Genomic DNA, 19,578 nt, shown 5'->3' on the forward strand with positions numbered 1-19,578 from the left:
CAACAGCTTCATTTGTTTAAATTCCCTTATTGGTCTTGCTAATGCCGGGTGTGGTTTTTCCTCATTACGGAATACTGATAACAAGCAAACTAGCACGGGAAAGGAAGGCAGCCGCTCGATTCCCTTGCTGCCCAGGGAATGATCCGTGGTACTGCCGGGTGGAGGAGGCGTAGCTGAGCCGAGAGGCGCCGCCGGCCCGGGCAGGGGGAGCGGAGTGGGGAGGTCGGGACCCCTGGGCTGGGCGCGAGGAGAGGCGGAGCGGGAACCTCCCGCGGCCGCAGTGGCCCGGCCAAGCCCGACAGGTTCCAGCAGCTCCCCTCACCCCTCCCCACGCCTCCCGGGTTTTCCCCTGGGTTCGGGGTTTCCTGTTTCAGTTCTCGGTGATCTCCAGCAGCAGGTGCTGGTTTGCCAACCTCAGCTCCAGACGAGGCGAAGGAGGAGAAGGAAAAGAGGAAAGGGGAGGAGGAACCGGCGCAGCGGCTGCGGCTGCCGCTGCGGGCGGGCGAGGGGCTAGGGGCGAGGCGACAGCGGGAGATCCAGGCTCGCTCTCCCCGCGGAGCAGCGGCGCGGGCGGCGGGCCGAGCCGGGGCCCCGGCGTGTGGCCGGCGTGCGCGCAGGCGGCATGGGGGAGCCTCCCACTCGCCCCGCGCTCTAGCGGCGGCCAGAGGCTGAAGGACAGGCGGCCGCCCGCCGGAGGGTCCCGGGGCGGCCCCGCTTCCAGGGCATGTGGTGATGGCTGATGAGAAGAGACTGAAAGTAGGTTGAGCAACAGATCCGGGTGCGCGCGCGTGGGGGTCGGGGGGGCGAGTGGTGCCAGCTGGGGGAGGGGGAGCCGGGGCTGCGGCCGGCGCGGAGGGCGCGCGGGCTGGGCGGGCGGGCGCGGCGCCGAGCGGGGAGGGCCGAAGTGGCTGCTGTCGCTGCGGGCCCCGCCGCCGGCTCGCCGCTTCCTCGCGGGGCCGGCCATGCCGGGTAGCGGCCCCCAGGTTTGTCCCTCGGGAAGGGGGTGGAGGGGCGGACAGCGGCGACAATGGCCCTGAGGGAGCTGGGCGAGGGGAGGGCCGCGGGCCGGGAGGCCGCGCCCGAGCGCCGGGCGGAGGGGCCGTGGCTGGGGCGGCCGCGCCGGCGGATCTCCAGGCCCAGGCAGGTCGGGCCGCTGGAAGTCGAGTCCCTGAGCCCCGGCTGCTCCCGGGGCTCGGGCGGGGTCGAGCGAAAGCCCAGCGCATCCTCCCGGGCGGCAAAGCCGGCCCCACCGGGGATCTCGGGCGAGGGGAGGCCGGTCTCTCCGGCCCCGCGGCCTAGGGCTTCGGTCCACTCCCGGCCGCCCCAGGGCACGGCCGCCGAACATGGAGGCGGACCCGGGCGCGCCGGATGGAAACGGACCCACAGTCCCTCTCCTGAGGCTCAGACCTCGCGCGCTGGGAGGCGGGGGGGCGGCGGGGGGGTGAGGCAGCATCCGACAGCTCGGATACAGCCCCAGCCATTAGCTTTTATTATCCATCCCTCCAGCCAAACCCCCAGGCGGGCCGTGGCGAAAACCCCCCTCTGCTCCCGCGTCCCTCCTGCAACCCTCACCCCTCAGTGTCCAGCCAAATTCCCATTTTCACCCTGCGTTCATTTAGCCGGACCGGTCCCCATGTTTAACTCCCTACAAAGAGGTGTTACAAATGTAACTTGGAGAAATGAATCCCGCATTTCCTCCCTTAACTGTCTCGTCCTTCACCCCTTCAAGACCTTAAAACCAGCCTAAGCTTCCAAGTACTGATCACCCTAACTGGATTTCTTGCTGTTTGGGAAACCGTTAACAATCCTGGTCTGTGCTCTGTGTTTTGTGATAAAGAGAAGAAATACTAATCCAGATTTAGGGAAAGTTTTCCTGTTGGTTGCAAGAATGTGTTGGAATATCCCCAGGCCCATGAGGCGCTTATTGATTCAGATTTTTTTTTTTTTAACCATCTTAGAATAGTTGCAGAGATACTTGGGGCTCAGTATATTTAGAAATTTGGGAAAATTCATCAGTTCTTCACTTATTTCCTCATGTAGTTTTTCTAATGTATATTATAAACAGAAAACAGTGGATATGCCTAATACAAGTTTTTGGACCTTGGAGAACCACAAGAAGTGGGAATGTAATGTGTTATATATTTTTTAAAGTCTTAATATATTTAGGGTATGAGGGTATGACTTCCATTTATTTAATCACATATGCAATTAATTTTAGTCGCAATTTCTCAATTTTGGTGTTATCTGTTGTTCGAATATAAGGATAGCTTCACCAAGTATTTGTAAAATTGTCTTACTGTTGATAACCCCAGGAAGATGCTTATTTCAGACTTGCCTCTCTATTCACCTGCTTTCTTCCAATTTGGCATTTGGATTTTAAGTTACCTTAATCTGTCTACTTGAAGATACCCTAAACATCAGAATCGTTTGGTAACTGTGTATCTATGATTTGAAATGTTTGAGTATTTTTACTTAGTTTAACAATGGATTTTGCTTTCAAAGTAGGTTACATTTCTACCTCTAGCATCTGGTCATCACACAAGTACTTAAAGTCTATATGTAAAGTAAAATGAACTTTTAAACAAAACAACAGCAAAAAAGAGGCCACTATTTTTTTAACCTGCTTTTAATAATGGAATTCTAATGAACTAGTTTATTATAATGGAAAATATTATAGGAAACAGAAACGTTTGTATGCTGATGGAAGTTTTTATTAGTCATTTCCTTTTACTACATTTTTGTTTTAATTACTATACTAATAAAATTATCCTATTTTATATTACTGGTTTCTCTGGAGCTATGTTTTCATGGATTACATCTGCCAAATTGAACCCCAAGTGTTCAATAGATATAGTGTTTTTTAAGTATTTTTCTCATTCTACAACTGGGTTACCTTGTCTTCATTCTAGCACATCACAGTGTTCTCTACATTAATTTTAATTACTGTAACAGATGTAAAAGTGTTGCTATCATTTTATAGTTTTTAATACCATTTTTATATCATTTTATACCCTTTTAGTGCTTTCAATTGCTTTTCTACATATATTCAAAAGAATTCTACTTTCATTCTTATTTGATAGCAGTTTTAAAGAAGCAAATGTAAGATTTTAAGTAGGGTTTTTTTTTTTATCATTTTAGTATTAGAATTAGAATGTAGGATTGTAAACTAATTGACAGTTATTGCTCATGTGAGACTGGTAAACTTCTATTACCTCAGCAAATAATTATTTAGTATCAATCTAGGTGCTGTATAAGGACCCTGACCTCTAAAAGAAGAGAGATTATTAACAGAGAGCACATAAAGCTAGATGGAATATTCTACGTGCCATAAGCAAAGAAGTAGGAAATTCAGGCACTGAGAAAGGTGGCATGCCAGGCCTTAAAGATGGGAGTCATTTCCAAATGGATACCCTGAGTCAAGGAAAGCAGGGAGTAGGTGATCCAGTGTGTCTGGAGCATTCCCCGGATGATAGGAGTAGCGGATGATTAAGGTGGCAAAGATGGTTTCAAGGGTATAGTTTTATTGGAAAGAAAAATATTAAGTAAGAAGGTCAGTGAATAACAGAAGCATATTAAATCAGGAATTCAAATTTAAGCCTAAAATATCGTGATTCTGGGGTTCAAAAATACCAAATGTTCTTAAAAAAATTTGTGTTTTAAGTGCTGATATGCCTCCTGTATGATCATCTCTAGGTCCATCCATGTTGCTGCAAATGGCATTATTTCATTCTTGTTTTATGGCTGACTAATATTCCATTGTATAAACATACCAGATCTTTTTTATCCATTCATCTGTTGATGGACATTTAGATTGCTTCCATGTCTTGGCTATTGTAAATAGTGCTGTAAGGACCATTGGGGGTGCATGTATTGCTTTGAATTATGGTTTTCTCCAGATATATGCCCAGGAGTGGGATTGTAGGATCATACGGTAGCTCTTTTTTTAGGTTTTTAAGGAACCTCCATACTGTTCTCCATAGTGGCTCTACCAATTTACATTCCCACCATCAGTGTAGGAGGGTTCCTTTTTCTCCACACCCTCTCCAGCATTTATTATTTGTAGACTTTTTGATGATGGCCATTCTGACGGGTGTGAGGTGATACCTCATTGTAGCTTTGATTTGCATTTCTCTAATAATTAGTGATGTTCAGCATCTTTTCATGTGTCTTTTGGCCATTTGTTTGTCTTCTTTGGATCTTCTGCCCATTTTTTGTTTGGGTTGTTTTTTTGATATTGAGCTGAATGAGCTGTTTATATATTTTGGAGATTAATCCCTTGTCGGTTACATAATTTGCAAATATTTTCTCCCATTCTGTAGGTTGTCTTTTCATTTGCTTCATGGTTTCCTTTGCTGTGGCACACTGTATTTTGGATCCAGTGGCATAAAGATAACTTTCAGATCTGTGATGTGGAGATATCAATTCCATCTTTGGTTTTTATAGCTGACATAATAATAGTTATTGTGTATTGTGCACTGATGTGCTAATGTCATGCTTATGCTTGCTTTTATTATCTTCATTCTATAGATGAGGAAACTGAGACACAGAAAGTTTAAATAACTTGTCCAAAGTCACACATCTAGTAAATTGCAGAGGGAGTTTGAACCCCTGAGTCTGACTTTAAAACTCATGCCCTTAACCACTGAGCAGTTCTGCCTTCCTGTGATACTATTTTTAGTTCTGTAAAAAGTGTGTCATTGTGTGTATGTTTGTATGTTGATACACATTGTTTCAAAATTAAGAGATGCATGATGATTCTTATGCCCAGTGAACTGGCATAAAGTAAAGCCCATAAGCAGATGTCTGAACACTCAAAGCATTCTGCCTTTAAGATAAATTATCAGATCTCTAAAGGTAGATAGCAAATAAAAATCCCAAGTTCTTCCTGCTTGCCTGGACATTATTCCCCTATACCCCCTCATCTTTTGCCTGGCTCACACCTCATTATTCAGGCCTCAGCTTAGATCTCACTGGGTTTACTCCATTGTAGGTTAAGATTGATAATAGAGGTGACGCTTACTGTGCCAAGCACTGTTCTAAGTGCTCTACATATATTAATGCATCTAATACTTACTGTACTCCTGTAAAGAAGTATTTCAATACTTTTTTTTTTTCTGATGAGGAAACCAAACTACAGTGTGGTTAAATAACTTGCTAGAGGTTTCACAGTTAATAATGGCAGAGCAGGTGTCCCAACTTAGGCTAAGTATGAAATATTAAGGTCTCTTTAACCTAATACATGTTAATATATTATTGTGAGATTTAAACTATATAATAGAATCATCTCTCTTGGGAGTTTATAGAGCTTGGTGCCCCACCTTTCCATCCCCATTTAACATTCACTAAGGATTTTCTCATGACATTAAAAATATTTCAAACATTTTCTTCCTAAGAACATATCATTTTACTTAATCATTCTCCTATTTCAGTTAGACATTTGTTTTCCCCCAGTATTTCAAAATCATAATGCTTTAGTTGAACATCCCAGTAATTTTTCTTTTTTCTGCATCTGTGTTCTTAGGATGGATTCCTAGAAGTAATGATCAAAGAGAATAAGCTTTAAGGTCTTTGATGGCCAAAAAGTTTTCCAGAAAAGCTGTATTGGTATGTACACTTGTCAGAAAAGCGTGACAGAGCTGATTTCATTCCATGTTTGAATTAACTATTAACTGTAAAATTTTTGACAGTTTGTTAAATGAACATTAATATCTAATTTTAATGCTGACTTTTTTCTACTTATATTTTAAGATATTAAAGTAGGCAGGTTGATTAAGAAGAAGCAAAGAGAAAAGTAAAACCACCTGGAATCTTCTTACCGATAAATAACCTCTGTAAATATTTTGATAAACACTCTCCTATATTTTCTTCCTGTAGTTATACTTTACAGAATTTTTACTTGAGTTTTAAATTTAAAATACAAGCATTTTCTAATTACCCATCTTTAGGCAAAATTATTTGTTTACTCCCCTGTGTTTTCAAAATACTTTAAATCCCTCTATAACACTTGTATATTTGGTGATAGTTAACTGTTTCTTCTTTATTTCTTTTTTGCTTTCTGTGTCTCTGCTCTTCATCTATATAACAGAAAAAAAAGTACTAGCTAGGGCATAGATTTGTCATAAGGATTAACTGATAATACAAAATACAGTGCCTAGGATCTTCTTTATCTTGTTTGTAGTCTTTAGGCAAGGACTTTGGTTTACACTGTTTTATCCCAAGTCTTCTACAGTGTTTAATACCTAGTAGATACTTCATGGATGTGTTTTTATTGTTAAAGGCCATAGAGTATGTTCTTTAAATGGACCTGCTGATGTGGTAGGGTGAACAAAAGTCAGTAGATGGCTATGAGATGATCGCAGTAATCAGTAGAGCAAATAACACAATTTGTGTACCCAAACATTTTAAAATTAACTTAGTATGTATGATGTGATTTCTTGAGTGGTCACATGCATTTACCCTTATCTACCCCACTTAGCTGGGGAAGGATATTATAAAGGCAAATTTCTAGAAGTTAGTCTTAAAGTCTTTCAAGAACAAAAGATTTTAACTATTTTAAATGGAAAAATTTAAATACATGGATTATATTTTTCTACCTTCAAGTAACATGTAGCCTATAACTTCACTTATTATGAAGCATAATAATAGCTAACATTTATGGGGCACTAACTTTATGCCAGGTACAGTATTAAGCACTTTACTTACATTATCTAATTTAGTTTTACAACAATTGTATAAAGTTTATACTGTTGTTTTGCCTATCTTCCAGGTGATAGAACAGGGGTTATCAAGATTTCTTATTTATCCTATCTAAATAACAATGCTTGTTTTGCTTTTTTTTTTTTAAAAAAAAAGATGGTGAGGACAGCAGAACTCAATGATTTCTGTTGATGTATATTAATGATTTTTGGTCTTCTTTCCTTGCTGTTAGCTGTTCCTTGCTGATGTTGTCACTTCTTCCCTCTAATTTGAAGAAGATAACTGCTATGGACTGTGAAACTGAATGACAACAGCTAATATTATGGCTAACATAAAAGTATTTAGGCAGCAATTAAAGGCCTTTAGGACTCGCAGATTGTCTAGGTTGGAGAACTGAGAAATTGCACTTTCAGAGAGTAGTTGGGGCCTCTAACAATCAAATAGACCTGGGTTTGAATCCCAGCTCTGTCCTTTACTGGCTGTGACCTTAGACAAAACTCAGTTTCTCTTTGATTTCTTGTACTTTGCAAGTTGTTTTTAGTGATTTAAGCTAATGAGTATAAAAAGTGCCTGGCACATAGAAGGCAGTGAATGTTATTATAAAGTGACTTAGCAGTATTCACTGAATTGATTAGACAGAGATTTTGTTTGTTTGTTTTATTTTTCTGTCTACTTATTCACTGGCTCTTAATTGTGTTCTGGGTAATTGGGCTTACCAGATGAAAAATACCTAAAAAATCAAGTTTACTTTTATTGCTTTTAATATGTAAGTTTATATTTTAGATTTTTCAAAGGGCTTTTAAATTTATTACTTCATGTCATTTAGGGTGAAGCTAAAATTAGTTTCTGTTCTTTGTTCTTAGTCATCTACTCATTTCCTATTCAAAATTACATGGGCTTAATTTTATCCTTTATTCTGTGACTTAGTCTGTTTCACATCTTGGCTTTTACTTTATAATTTATTTTTATTATTTTGTATACTTATAGGGAGCAGTTCTCCCATATAATTGAGGCTGCCTCCTCATTGTTGACTTAGACGTTTTTTAAGTCATCGTTTCTTTGAATTGCCCCACTGAGTTGGCGATTTTATGTATTAGATACTTCTTGGAATTTTGCTGTAATTGTAAATGATTAGTACAGATCTAAAATGCTGGAAGTGTGCAATAAATTATCTATTTTGATAAAGTAGGCATTATTTCTATTTTTGCTAAGATAGAAAAATGCCTTAAGTAACATAAAAATTGTGTTCATAACGTTATGTTAAAATTAGCAATATCATGCATAGGAAAAAATAATTTTAAATAGGAGAGATGTTTTCCAAAGTGCATTTTTATTATTTTGACTACTTCGTTTTATCTTTTAAAATTAAATTTTGAGTTAAATATTTTAACATTTATTTTATCACATTTTTAAAATAGAGAAAAAGTAAAAGTGATAGTGAAAAATCATATATAATTCTCCCGTAGAGAGAACTTAAAGTTTTGGTAATGTTTTCATTTTTTTTTAATCTCCTAGTCAATATAAACACATCCTTTAAAAAATTTGTATGCAGTTTTGTTTCTTGCTGTTCATTCAATATACGATGTTTTCCTGTATCATTAAATATCCTTTTAAAAGATTATTTTTATTGGGCTTCTCTGGTGGCGCAGTGGTTGAGAGTCCACCTGCCGATACAGGGGACACGGGTTCGTGCCCTGGTCCGGGAAGATCCCACATGCCGCGGAGCTGCTGGGCCCGTGAGCCATGGCCGCTGGGCCTGCACGTCTGGAGCCTGTGCTCCGCAGCGGTAGAGGCCGCAGCAGTGAGAGGCCCGCGTACCACAAAAAAAAAAAAAGATTATTTTTATTGGCTGAATGCATTCAACACATTCAAATACTGCAATTTAATCAAGCTCATATTGTTGAGTATTTAGAGTATGACCAATATTTTTATTGTTATAGTGAACATGATAAATGTCCATGTATATAGATCTTTGTACACATTGATGAATATATTTTAAACAAATTCCTAGATGTGATCATGCAAATTGCCCTCTAGAAAAGTTGCACCAATTTATATTCTTAGAAATGCATGTGTGTCGCTCTCTGCACCCATCACAGTTTCCCTTCACAGCCTGTCTTTGTTAATTTGATAAACAAGAATGACATAATAGTGCTAAGAAGCTCCTTCAGTAGAGTCAGAGAGATTGAGTTTGAGTTCCTGTTCTGACGCTTGTGTGATCGTGGGCAAATTTCCTATATTTTCCTAAGCCGCAGTTTCTTTGTGAAATTGTGATGATAGTACCTATTATCATGGTAATATCATATAATATCATGGTTGTGGCTATTAACCAATAATGTACATTGAAGTATAAGCCCTTGAGAGATGTTAGCTGTCATTATTAATTATGAATGAGATTTCACCTCATTATATTCTATACTTGGTATGCCTATATTTTATACCTTGTAGTGGGTGGTATAAAGGAAAGTTAGTCAATTTTAAATAACCATCTTTTATGTACCGTTAGTTATATTGTAGTACTTAGTTCCAATACTTTTTCAGTTGACTGTCTTGATTTTCAGGATATATTATAAGTGACCCCCAAATAATATAAATTTTAAAAAATATTTCAACTTTTTTTTCTTGTCTTATTGCATTGGTTGAAACCATAAAACAGTGATAGTAGGCATTTGAGCTTATTTCTTATTTTACTGGGTCTTTCTCCCTGTTATTTCATTTTTTAAATGCCAATGGCTATTGTTTCCTGACATAGGTGTCCCCTGCTTATATACACATATTCCTGCAAATATCTATAAAAGCTAAATGTGAGAAACTTGAAAATAGATTTATATATTATGGGAGAATTCCTTTAAATTGTTAAATTCCTAAGTATCTTTTAGGCACATCTTCAAAACTATATTTTCAGCATTTGACTCATGTTCTCTTCTTTTTAAATTGAACATACAGTCAGTCAGTTTAAATAAGGCTAAATGTCAGTAAGGCTGAAATTTTGCTGCTTTCAACCCACTTAATGATTCCATCCTTGTCTCAATGATACAGACTTTGAGACCCACTTTACTTTTCAGCATTGTCTGCTATTACATTATATTTATAAAATACTAGTTAAAGTAAATGAAACAAATTTGCCCCTTGGAATAAAACCCTTATTCAAATAAAGTCTTAGGGTCATAGTCCCAGAGCCCTCCTTACTCAGCTTCTGAGGCATCTTTCAGAAAACTGTTTAAAAATGACTACCCCCAAAAAAAGATTCAAATAATTTACAAATCACAAATATGACAGTGCTACTGAAACTGAAGTTTTCAGGGGCTAGCAGGAAACCCACCCTGTGATATTGTAAGGTTTTTGTTAAATAATTTTTGTACCAAAGTCCTGATTTAGCATGTTTTAAAAAATGATTAAGTATAGCAACATATACTGTATGAAGATATGGTATTCACAGATCTAGGTAGTGTCTTTCTATTGTTGGGTTACTAAAATTTGAATCCTGGACTCTCTTCTTTTTTGTACAGTTTTCCATCCATGCAAACTATATTTTTAAATACCATCTACATGCTAATGACTACCAAATTTTTATCTCTAATACTGACTTCTCTCTTTTACCCAGCTGTCTTGGGACAGCTCTACTTGGATAGCTATTAGTATCTGAAACAAAATTATCTAAAACAGAATTTTTGTCCTTCCAAATCTGTCCCTTTCCAAGTCTTCCCCACTTTAATAAATGTTACTACCATCTTCTCAGCTGCTCACACCATAGATCTAGAAGTTCTTGATTCTTCATGTCTCTTTCATCTTCCACACCCATCCAAGTACCCATAAGTACCCATCAGTACTTATGATTAAATGAACTGAATTAACAGTGTTCAATATTAGAAAAATCTATTATCATAGAATGAAATCTACTGGTTAAATGTGTATTGTTATAATTTGAATATACTATATAACTTACCTTTCTTATATTTAGAACTCTGTATAAAGTATAAGTAAGATTATACATATATTTGATTAGTTTTGGTGCCATCTTTGTTAGGTTTGGTCATAATTAGGCCAACCTCATAAACCAGTTGGGATGCTTTCCATGTTCTTAGGTGCCCTAGAATAATCTCAGTAACAAAGGATTTTGCCAGAACACACCTACAGAAAAAATGGGTATAGCATTCTTTGTCAGGAATGGAATAGAGGGTATAAATCTTTAACAAAGTTTTTATTTCTTCCATGGTTATTCACTTACAACCTTTTCTTAAGTCGGCTTCAATTATGGATTCTTATTTATTGGCATAAAGATTTATGCAAAGAAACCCTTCCATTTCATTGAACATTATATTTGTATTGTTAATTTGTAGAGTTCCTCAACCTCTTGGTCACATTTTTAGGAAGTTATTCACTTATTCATTTATTCATTCATTCATATTTAGAACCAGCTCTCCATTATATTAACCATTTCTACATTTTTTTGCTTCCTAATTTACTTATTTATGCTTTTAATTTTATTACTTTGCCTACCTTTATTTTGGCTTGTTTGCTTATTTTAACCTTTCTAATTTAAATGTTTAATTCATTTATTTCTTTTTTCTATTAAATACATTTACACCATTAATTTTTTCATTGAGTATTAATTTGGCCACATCCCATAGGTTATAATTCTATTGTCATCCATTTTTAATGTCCGTAATTTTATTTTTTATTTTTCTTTAACTGCAGGGTTATCTGGAAGAGAGTTTTAATGTACAGATATTGGGAGTTTTAGGGTTTAAAAAAATTTTTGTTATCAGATGCTGACTTCTCATTTTTGTGTCTCATAGTCAGAGTATACTTCCATTCTCTATGTTTGAGTTTTTCCTAAATGCCTTGAAAAAGTTGGTCTGTCTAGTGCAAATGTCCTCTGTATCTTATCTTTGAAGTCAAGAAATCCCTAGTAGGGTTTCCCTGGTGGTGCAGTGGTTGAGAGTGCGCCTGCCGATGCAGGGGACACGGGTTCATGCCCTGGTCTGGGAAGATCCCACATGCCGCGGAGTGGCTGGGCCCGTGAGCCATGGCTGCTGAGCCTGCGCGTTCGGAGCCTGTGCTCCGCAACGGCAGAGGCCACAACAGTGAGAGGCAAAAAATAAAAAATTAAAATAAAATAAAAAAAAGAAGTCCCTAGCAATTACTCTGTGAGTACTTCAGATAAGGGCCATTTTAATTGTTGTTGCTGTTGTTGATTAAATACACATATACCCTGGAGTTTAATGCCATCATCATCATTTAAGGCCTGTGGATAAAAGAAGTAAATCTAAAGCTTTAGATTGTCAGGGCTTTTTGTCATCTTTGTGTAAGGATAGGATGGTGTAACTTTCAAAATAAGCTGATCTCTAAGTTTGTTTGAAAAGTATTTGAGTTCCTTAAATGGGGCATCTCTGCCTGCAGATCTCTACATCTCCTTGGCCCTTGTGTGCTCCCTTCTGTGTGTGTTCTAGGATTTCCTGGAGTTGGAAGTTGAGCCAGCAGCTCTGTTTTTCCATGGGCCCCGCTATGCTCTTTACCAGTTTATAGTATTTCAGGGTGCATCTTTCAAATACTCTCACCCCCAAAATTGTAAAGCTTTGGAAATAAAAATTAGTTCTTCTTTCCTGACCTGTTTATGGATGGGATGAATACATTGGCCAAGAGAAATGACAGAATTTTAGAAAATACTCCACATTCTTTAAAATGGATGGCGGACAATTCTAGTGATCCCTATAAGTAAGAAAAACAAAATGCTTTAAATTGCTGCTCCTTTATTTCCCATTAAGTTCTCTATTTTTCAGTGTTCTTTCAGGTCTTTTGATTATATTAAATAGAGGCTCTGCTAGGTCCTAAGGTCTTTAATCCCTCCCTTTTAAATAAGAACCTCAGTAGGGAATCAGAGGCAGCTAATGTTTGAAGTCAAATACTGATCCACAAATTAGAAAAATTTTCTGTACTAGGAGAGAGACTAGGTTTAGAGTATAGGTAGTGTAAGTGTGATTTTGAAAAAAAAAATCAGGAGTTGGCTTATAAGAAAAAAATTCACAAAATTAATTCTGTGAGTTTGGTTGATGTAGAAAATTTTACTGCTAGCCTAGGTGGCTGGGAAGCATGTGCCAGGTTGACAGCTGCAACTTAGCTTCTAGACCATCCCATGCTGGGAGAGCACCTGAGTGAAGATGTGGCAGGTAGAGAAAACACTTTGGAATTCCTGAGTGATAGCCAGAAGCCAGAATGCCAATTTGGCAAGAGTGCTACCAGGTGCTGAGTCTTGGGCCTGAGCATTCCTCAAAATAACACGTAGATCATAAATGTTTATTTCCCACTTTGAGAGCAAATGAGTACTTAAGTCTTATGTGCATTTTAATAGATTGAATACTATTTCATGATAAACACCTAATATAAGCTAATCCAGTTCAACATGGATTTATATTTGATCAAAATCCTGAAATAATTTTCTTCTCAATGTGTGCTAACCTCTTCTGCAACTCTTAAAAATAATCTCTCTTAAAAAATAATCAGAATTAGAAGATAAAATAAAACAATCAGTTATTTATTTTAGAAATACTGGGTCTAGGGACTTCCCTGGTGGTCCAGTGGTTAAGACTTTGTGCTTCCACTGCAGGGGGCATGGCTTAATCCCTGGTTGGGGAACTAAGATCCCACATGCCAGCATGGCATGGCCAAAGAAAAAAAAAGAAAAAAATAGAAATACTGGGTCTGAAGACTGATTAATTTGTTTTATTGCTAAATCTTTGCTTTCCAATAATGTAGCTTTTTGCTTACTAAACCCAAAGGCTTAAGAATCTCTTCCAAGAGTCAGAAATGCGGTAAGTTGGTTCTGTCCTCCCTGCACCCCCTTCTCTCCATGCACACGTGTGCATATGCACACACAAGTGCAGAGGAGGAAAGGTGCCGACAAGGAAGGAGGTCCAGAGACCAGGATTACACTAAGATTCTTATATTTAAAAATCTTTCATCAATCGTTTTATCTAAATAAATAGTCACTTGGTTTAACAAGCCATCCTTAGAGCATCCATTGTACTTATGCCCCTTCCTCAAGAATCTTTCATACTTAAATATTTAATAATTACTTTTATCATATAAACATCACAGTACCCTCAATGATCTTTCTTTTGGAGTTTTGATTTTTGCGGGAAGGGAGACTGGACGGAGCAACTAGGATGGGAGTATCTAGACGGCCAAATGGCAGCATTAAGCCTCTAGGTATCTTGAGAGCTGGGAAAGAAGACTGGAGATGCGTTAGAAAAGGAGGCAGAAGAGCAACAAGAACGCACTTCCTGCTCCTGAACATTGGCAGTTCCCTGCCAGCTGTGCTTGTCCTCGCCTTTCACTCTTCACCCCAGTCAGTCCTGGCCCTCTGGGTCTTGTGGAGGCTGGGAAAGGACTGCAGGGTTGAGGGTGGTAGGCTGGTTAATTTTGACCGAGAATTAGAGGCTAAAGTAGAGCCAACATTTGCCTCATTGAACCAACTCTGTTTTCCCAATTCACTGCTATTCCTTCTTTTTTTTCCTCTAAGTTATTGTCCTTTTATTTATTCCCAGTCTTTCATTCATACATAGGTGGGCATACCTTTTTTCTCTCCTGCCCCATTAAATCCATTCTCCTGGTTTAAAGTTCTTAAAAGAAAGAAAAAAAAAAACCCTTACCCTCCCTACCCACCAAAATATCTTTCTATATCTTATTCCTTTCCTGCCAAACTTATTAAAAGAATACATATGCTGTCATCTCTTCTTCAGCACACACTTACTCCTTAACTGGGAGTTTTTAGCCTGTGTTCTGTGGTTCCCCAAAGGGTCCATGGATAGAATTTGGGCATTCTGTGATGTTGGATGGGAAAAAATTTATGTATTTATATTCATATCCTCTGATTGAAATTTACCATTTCCCTCAATTATGAATGTAAGCAACAAGTCCAATTTTAATAACAGCATATATGACTGTGTCATCCATAGAAATCATAAATGTTTCCCTATCATGTTACAGTTGAAGTAAATACTCTGAAATATCATTTTTACTTTTAACTACTTCAAAATCATGGTAGTTATTAGGTCTGCTGCTATATCTTATTTTAATGTGTTAATAAAAGACATATTTTACTATATCACATTTTTACATATTTTGATGACTATTTTAATATAATTGGCTTCTTTGTAATGCAGTCTCTGCTTTTGCTTTGTGCATTTAAAAGCATTACTTCGAAAAGAGGTGTATAGCCTTCATTAGACTGAGAAAGGATCTATGGCATAAAAACTTGTTTAGGAGCAGCTGCCTGTTCACCCCACCTGTCTTCATATCTCCAAAACAGCTCCCTCAGTGGTCACTAATCACCTTTACCCAATGTCCTCAGTCATTCTGCAGTGTATCTGTATCATTTGGTGCCATCAGTTATTTTTTGTTACTCCTTCCTCTTTTGTCTTTAGTATCAAATCCTTACTGGACCCATTAGCTCATCTTAGAAAATATCTCATATTTGTTTCTTTTTTTCTGCATAACTTTAGATACCAGTCACCTTTTGCTTAGACCATTATGTATTATAATACCTTCCTAACTTGTCTTTGAGTTTCTTGCCCCCTCAAACCTAATAGAGCTGGAATTACCATCCTAAAATGTAGTTAGAAACACATCATTCACATTCTCAGAAACTTTCAGTGGTTCCCCATTACCTTTCTTTTTTTTAAATCAATAATTCTAATTTTATATTAGTTTTATATTTAATTTTATATTGATTTAATTTATATATAAATTATTTAATTATTTATTTAATTTATATATTTTTAATTTATATTAATTTTATATTTAATTTTATATTGATTTAATTACCTTTCTAAAATGTGGGTAGAAATACACTATTCCCTTTTTCAGAAACCTTCAGTAGTTTCCCAATAACAAAGTTGAAACACTAGTATGGCATTCAAGACTTTCCATGAACTAAGTACATCCTAACTTTCTAGCCTCTTCTACAGCAGTATTAATCTCACAGTATTCTGTATATTTTATCATCTTTCACGTCTCTGGCCTTTGATCCTGTTTTCTCAAAAATCCTTTCTTTCCCTACCTTACCCCACTCCCCATCTTGCCCTACCACAGACACATACACCATAGTATATATAGGAATGTGTCATCATCATCATTCTGTTCTCAGCTTATATGTTGCCTCTCAGAACCTTCTCCAATCTGAGCCAATGTCTTTGTCTCTTGTATTCTATGATATATCACTATTAATAGCATTAATTTTGACATGCGCTATATTTTATAGGTATTCATCTATTTGGTTTCTTTAGTAAATTTATATTCCTTAGGGTAGCAACCGTATTCATGTTTGTACCCTCTCTCATCTTCTTCACTTAATGTCACTTTCTCATAGTAGGCATTCAAATAAATGTTTCTTGAGTGAATACATTAATTCATTGAATACTGGCTTAACCTCTGATTTAGCTTGATTGGGTGACCATGGACCAGGCTGCTGTTGTCCTGCGTTTCATCAGAGTATTACTTTCAAAATGTATTAGTTGTACACATTTTAAAATAGAATTTGATCACCTAGCTAACATCTGTAAAAATGCCATAAGAACTAAATTACTCTGTATTTAATGATATTACTATCAAGAAAATAGATTCCTAAGTCATAGGATTTTTTTCCATAAAAGATTTGTTAAATAACAATTATTTAAAGGAGAAAATTATTATGGCTTTAATTTTTTGATAGTAACTTACAGATCTTAAGAGAAAGCTAATTCTGAAAAGTATACTAATTTATTACTTTATTAAAAGTTAATGAGATTATGAGAGAGGTGGGAGCCGATGGCTGATCTTTGTCTACAGCCATTTATTTTAAAATAAATTTGCACAGTCCACAATTTATATTGTTAAACTGAAAAGTATTTTCTCATTTTCCATAAGAAAAACCTTTGTTTCCTTTCAGGTGCTTGTTATAATTTCTTCTAATTTTACTTCCATTTTCTCCCACATCCCTTCACTTCTGCCCATCATCAGATCAATGTATTTCTTCTAAATTACTGATTCCCAGCCATTTTTATACTCATGTTCCTTACTAAGCTTTCTACCATTATCTTCTTTTTTGAATATTTTTTCCTCCACTTTTATCAAGATATAATTGAGATAAAGCATTGTATATATTTAAGGCCACAGCATAGAGATTCAACTTACATACATCAAGAAATGCTTATCACAGGGCTTCCCTGGTGGCGCAGTGGTTGAGAGTCCGCCTGCCGATGCAGGGGACACGGGTTCGTGCCCCGGTCCGGGAAGATCCCACATGCCGCGGAGCGGCTGGGCCCGTGAGCCATGGCCGCTGAGCCTACGCGTAATGCTTATCACAGTAAGTTTAGTGAACATCCATTATCTCATATATATACAAAATTTAAATAATAGAAAAAAAAATCTTTCCTTGTGATGAGAACTCTTAGCACTTACTCTCTTAACAACTTTCACACATAATGTGCCGCAGTGTTCATTATCTGTATCATGTTGTACATATTACATCCCTAGTACTTATTTCTCTTATAACTGGGAGTCTGTGCCTTTTGACCACCTTCATCCAATTCCCCCTCACCCCACCCCCTGCCTCTAGTAACCACAAGTCTGATCTCTTTCTATTTTTTGTTTGTTTGTTCTTGAAGTATAATTGACCTACAACACAATGTTAGTTCTTGTTATACAACATTGTGATTTGATATTTCTGTACTTTTCAAAACAATCACCAGGGTAAGTCTAGTTATGATGTGTCACCGTACAAAGATACTCATAGTTATTGATACTATTGTCTTCTAATTATCCTTATTAGCCAAAGTATTCCATGACACTTAAATCTTGAGTAGTTTTTCTTACAAAAAAGGATAGGTATGTTTGGCTTTTCCAAACTAAATGTCATTCCCCTTTCCCTCTGAGAAACATTGTTCTAAATTATTTTATTAATTTAACAAAATTCATGTTCTGAGATCAGGAACAAAGGCAGAACTTTAGAATTATATTAATGAGAACATAAAATAATGAAAATCAGGTTTTCTATTGTTTTGTACTGAAATTTCACTTTTAGTATAAACTTTTAAGATAATAATATTTACTATGTGCCAAACACTGTTCTAAGTTATTATATATATTACAACCCTGTGCTGTTGGTGTTGTTATTATCCCCATTTTATGGTTGAAGAAACTGAAACACAGCAGTTGTGTGTAATTTGTCCAGGATATTTGGATACTTTTTGGGAGAGGGTGTGTTGTGGTGTTGGTTCTTATATCCATAAATTATAAGATCTCTCTCTTGCTCATCCTCTTTTCTTTGGACCCCATGCTGGAGTAAACTCTACCCTAGAACTTATAGTAAGGGGTCAGGTACACGTTTCAGAATACCAGTAAATCAGATATTAGAAATAGTGCTGCCTGTATAGGAACACATGGCCCAGTCTAGTCTAATTCCCTTTGGTACGTGGGGCAATTGGTTTGTCATTGAGAAAAAGTTTGGATGGAATACCATACCCCTTTTCTAACATCAGCAAAATAGTAGTACCCAAATGTGGCAAAGCAAATAAAGAAAATGACAAGCCAGTCTTATGATTATTGATGTAAAAATTCCTAAGGAAATACCAGCATATACAGTATAATCCTCCAAAATGTAATAATGTTTCTATATTAGTAAATCTGTTAATGTAGTTCACAATATTAGTAACTCAAAGAAGAAATTATGATCATCTTAATATATCATTTTAATGCAATACACATTTTTAATTTTTTTCTTAAATCTTTAGGAGGAAAACATATTTCTATAAGTGACTTTTTAAAGGCTACATATTGTGTTGTGTGTAAATGTATAGTTGTATATAAACTTATAATTACATACAGCTAACACTTACTGAGTGCGTACTGTGTGCCTGGCACTGTTCCAGGTGTCAAGTGTTTTACATGTATTAGCTCATTAAATTTCAAAACAACTATTTATATGTGTGTGTGTATTTTATTTTTTAACAGATGAGGCATGAGGAGGTAAATTTGCCCAACGTGATAGATGTGTATGTTTTATATGTATATGTATGTACAACCTAACCAGCCATCAATATAATGCTTAATAATAAAACACTAGACGCATTCCCATTAATATCAGGAATGACACAAAATAACCATTGTTAACATTACAATGTAATTGACAGAAGTATAAAGCAAGAGATGTAAAAATTGGTAAGGAAGAGTCAATCTGATGATTTTACATTATTATATATGCCTGGAAAACCCAAGAGCCTCAGTGAAACACTAATAGAAACATTGAGTTCACTGAGATACCTAGTTCACTAAAGTTTTATGTACAAGAATAAAAATAATTATTTTTTAGACACCAACAATAACTAGTTAGAAAATATAAGGGAAGAAAAAAACCTCCATTCACAGCAAGAACAAAAGCAAAATATTTTAAGACAAGTTTAAAAAGAAATTTATAAGCCCCCTACAAAGAAATCTAGGAACTGTATTGAAAGAGGAAATTTCAATCAATTATTCTTGATTAAACAATATAGTAAATCAGTAGTGCTTTTTAAGCAAGGATTACTACAACACAATCTCCATCGAACTCCCAACAGCAGCTTTTCTATTAAAACTTGTCAAACTAATTCTTAAGTAGCTGGAAGCATATACATGCAAAAGATTCTTGTATGATTCCCACGCTGTGTAAAGTTTTGAGGTGCGTTGCCCTTCAAAGCTCTGCATGACATGGCTGGTCTTGACCTTGACCTTTCTGACCTCATTTGCTGACTCCTCCCCTTGCTCACCTGCCACCAGACATACTGGCCACCTTGCTGTCCTGTGAACGTCTCTCATCTCTGGGCTTTGTACTTAACCCTCCCTCCTCCTGTTACACATTCCTTTCAC

At 37.3% G+C, this 19,578-nt stretch overlaps 1 protein-coding gene across 2 annotated transcripts in view; it reads left to right on the forward strand.

Annotated features, from left to right (window-relative positions):
- Positions 1–585: 585 nt before the first annotated feature.
- The window catches only part of ZC3H12C (zinc finger CCCH-type containing 12C), a 64,763-nt gene continuing 45,770 nt past the window's right edge, over positions 586–19,578 (forward strand). For both annotated transcript variants that reach the window (XM_060160344.1, XM_060160345.1), the window contains exon 1: positions 586–756. In XM_060160344.1, the coding sequence (XP_060016327.1) occupies positions 733–756 (24 nt within the window). In that variant the 5' untranslated portion in view covers positions 586–732. The remainder of the gene's footprint in view (positions 757–19,578) is intronic.

The sequence above is a fragment of the Lagenorhynchus albirostris genome, chromosome 9 (assembly GCF_949774975.1).
Source record: "Lagenorhynchus albirostris chromosome 9, mLagAlb1.1, whole genome shotgun sequence".
Taxonomy (NCBI): domain Eukaryota; kingdom Metazoa; phylum Chordata; class Mammalia; order Artiodactyla; family Delphinidae; genus Lagenorhynchus; species Lagenorhynchus albirostris.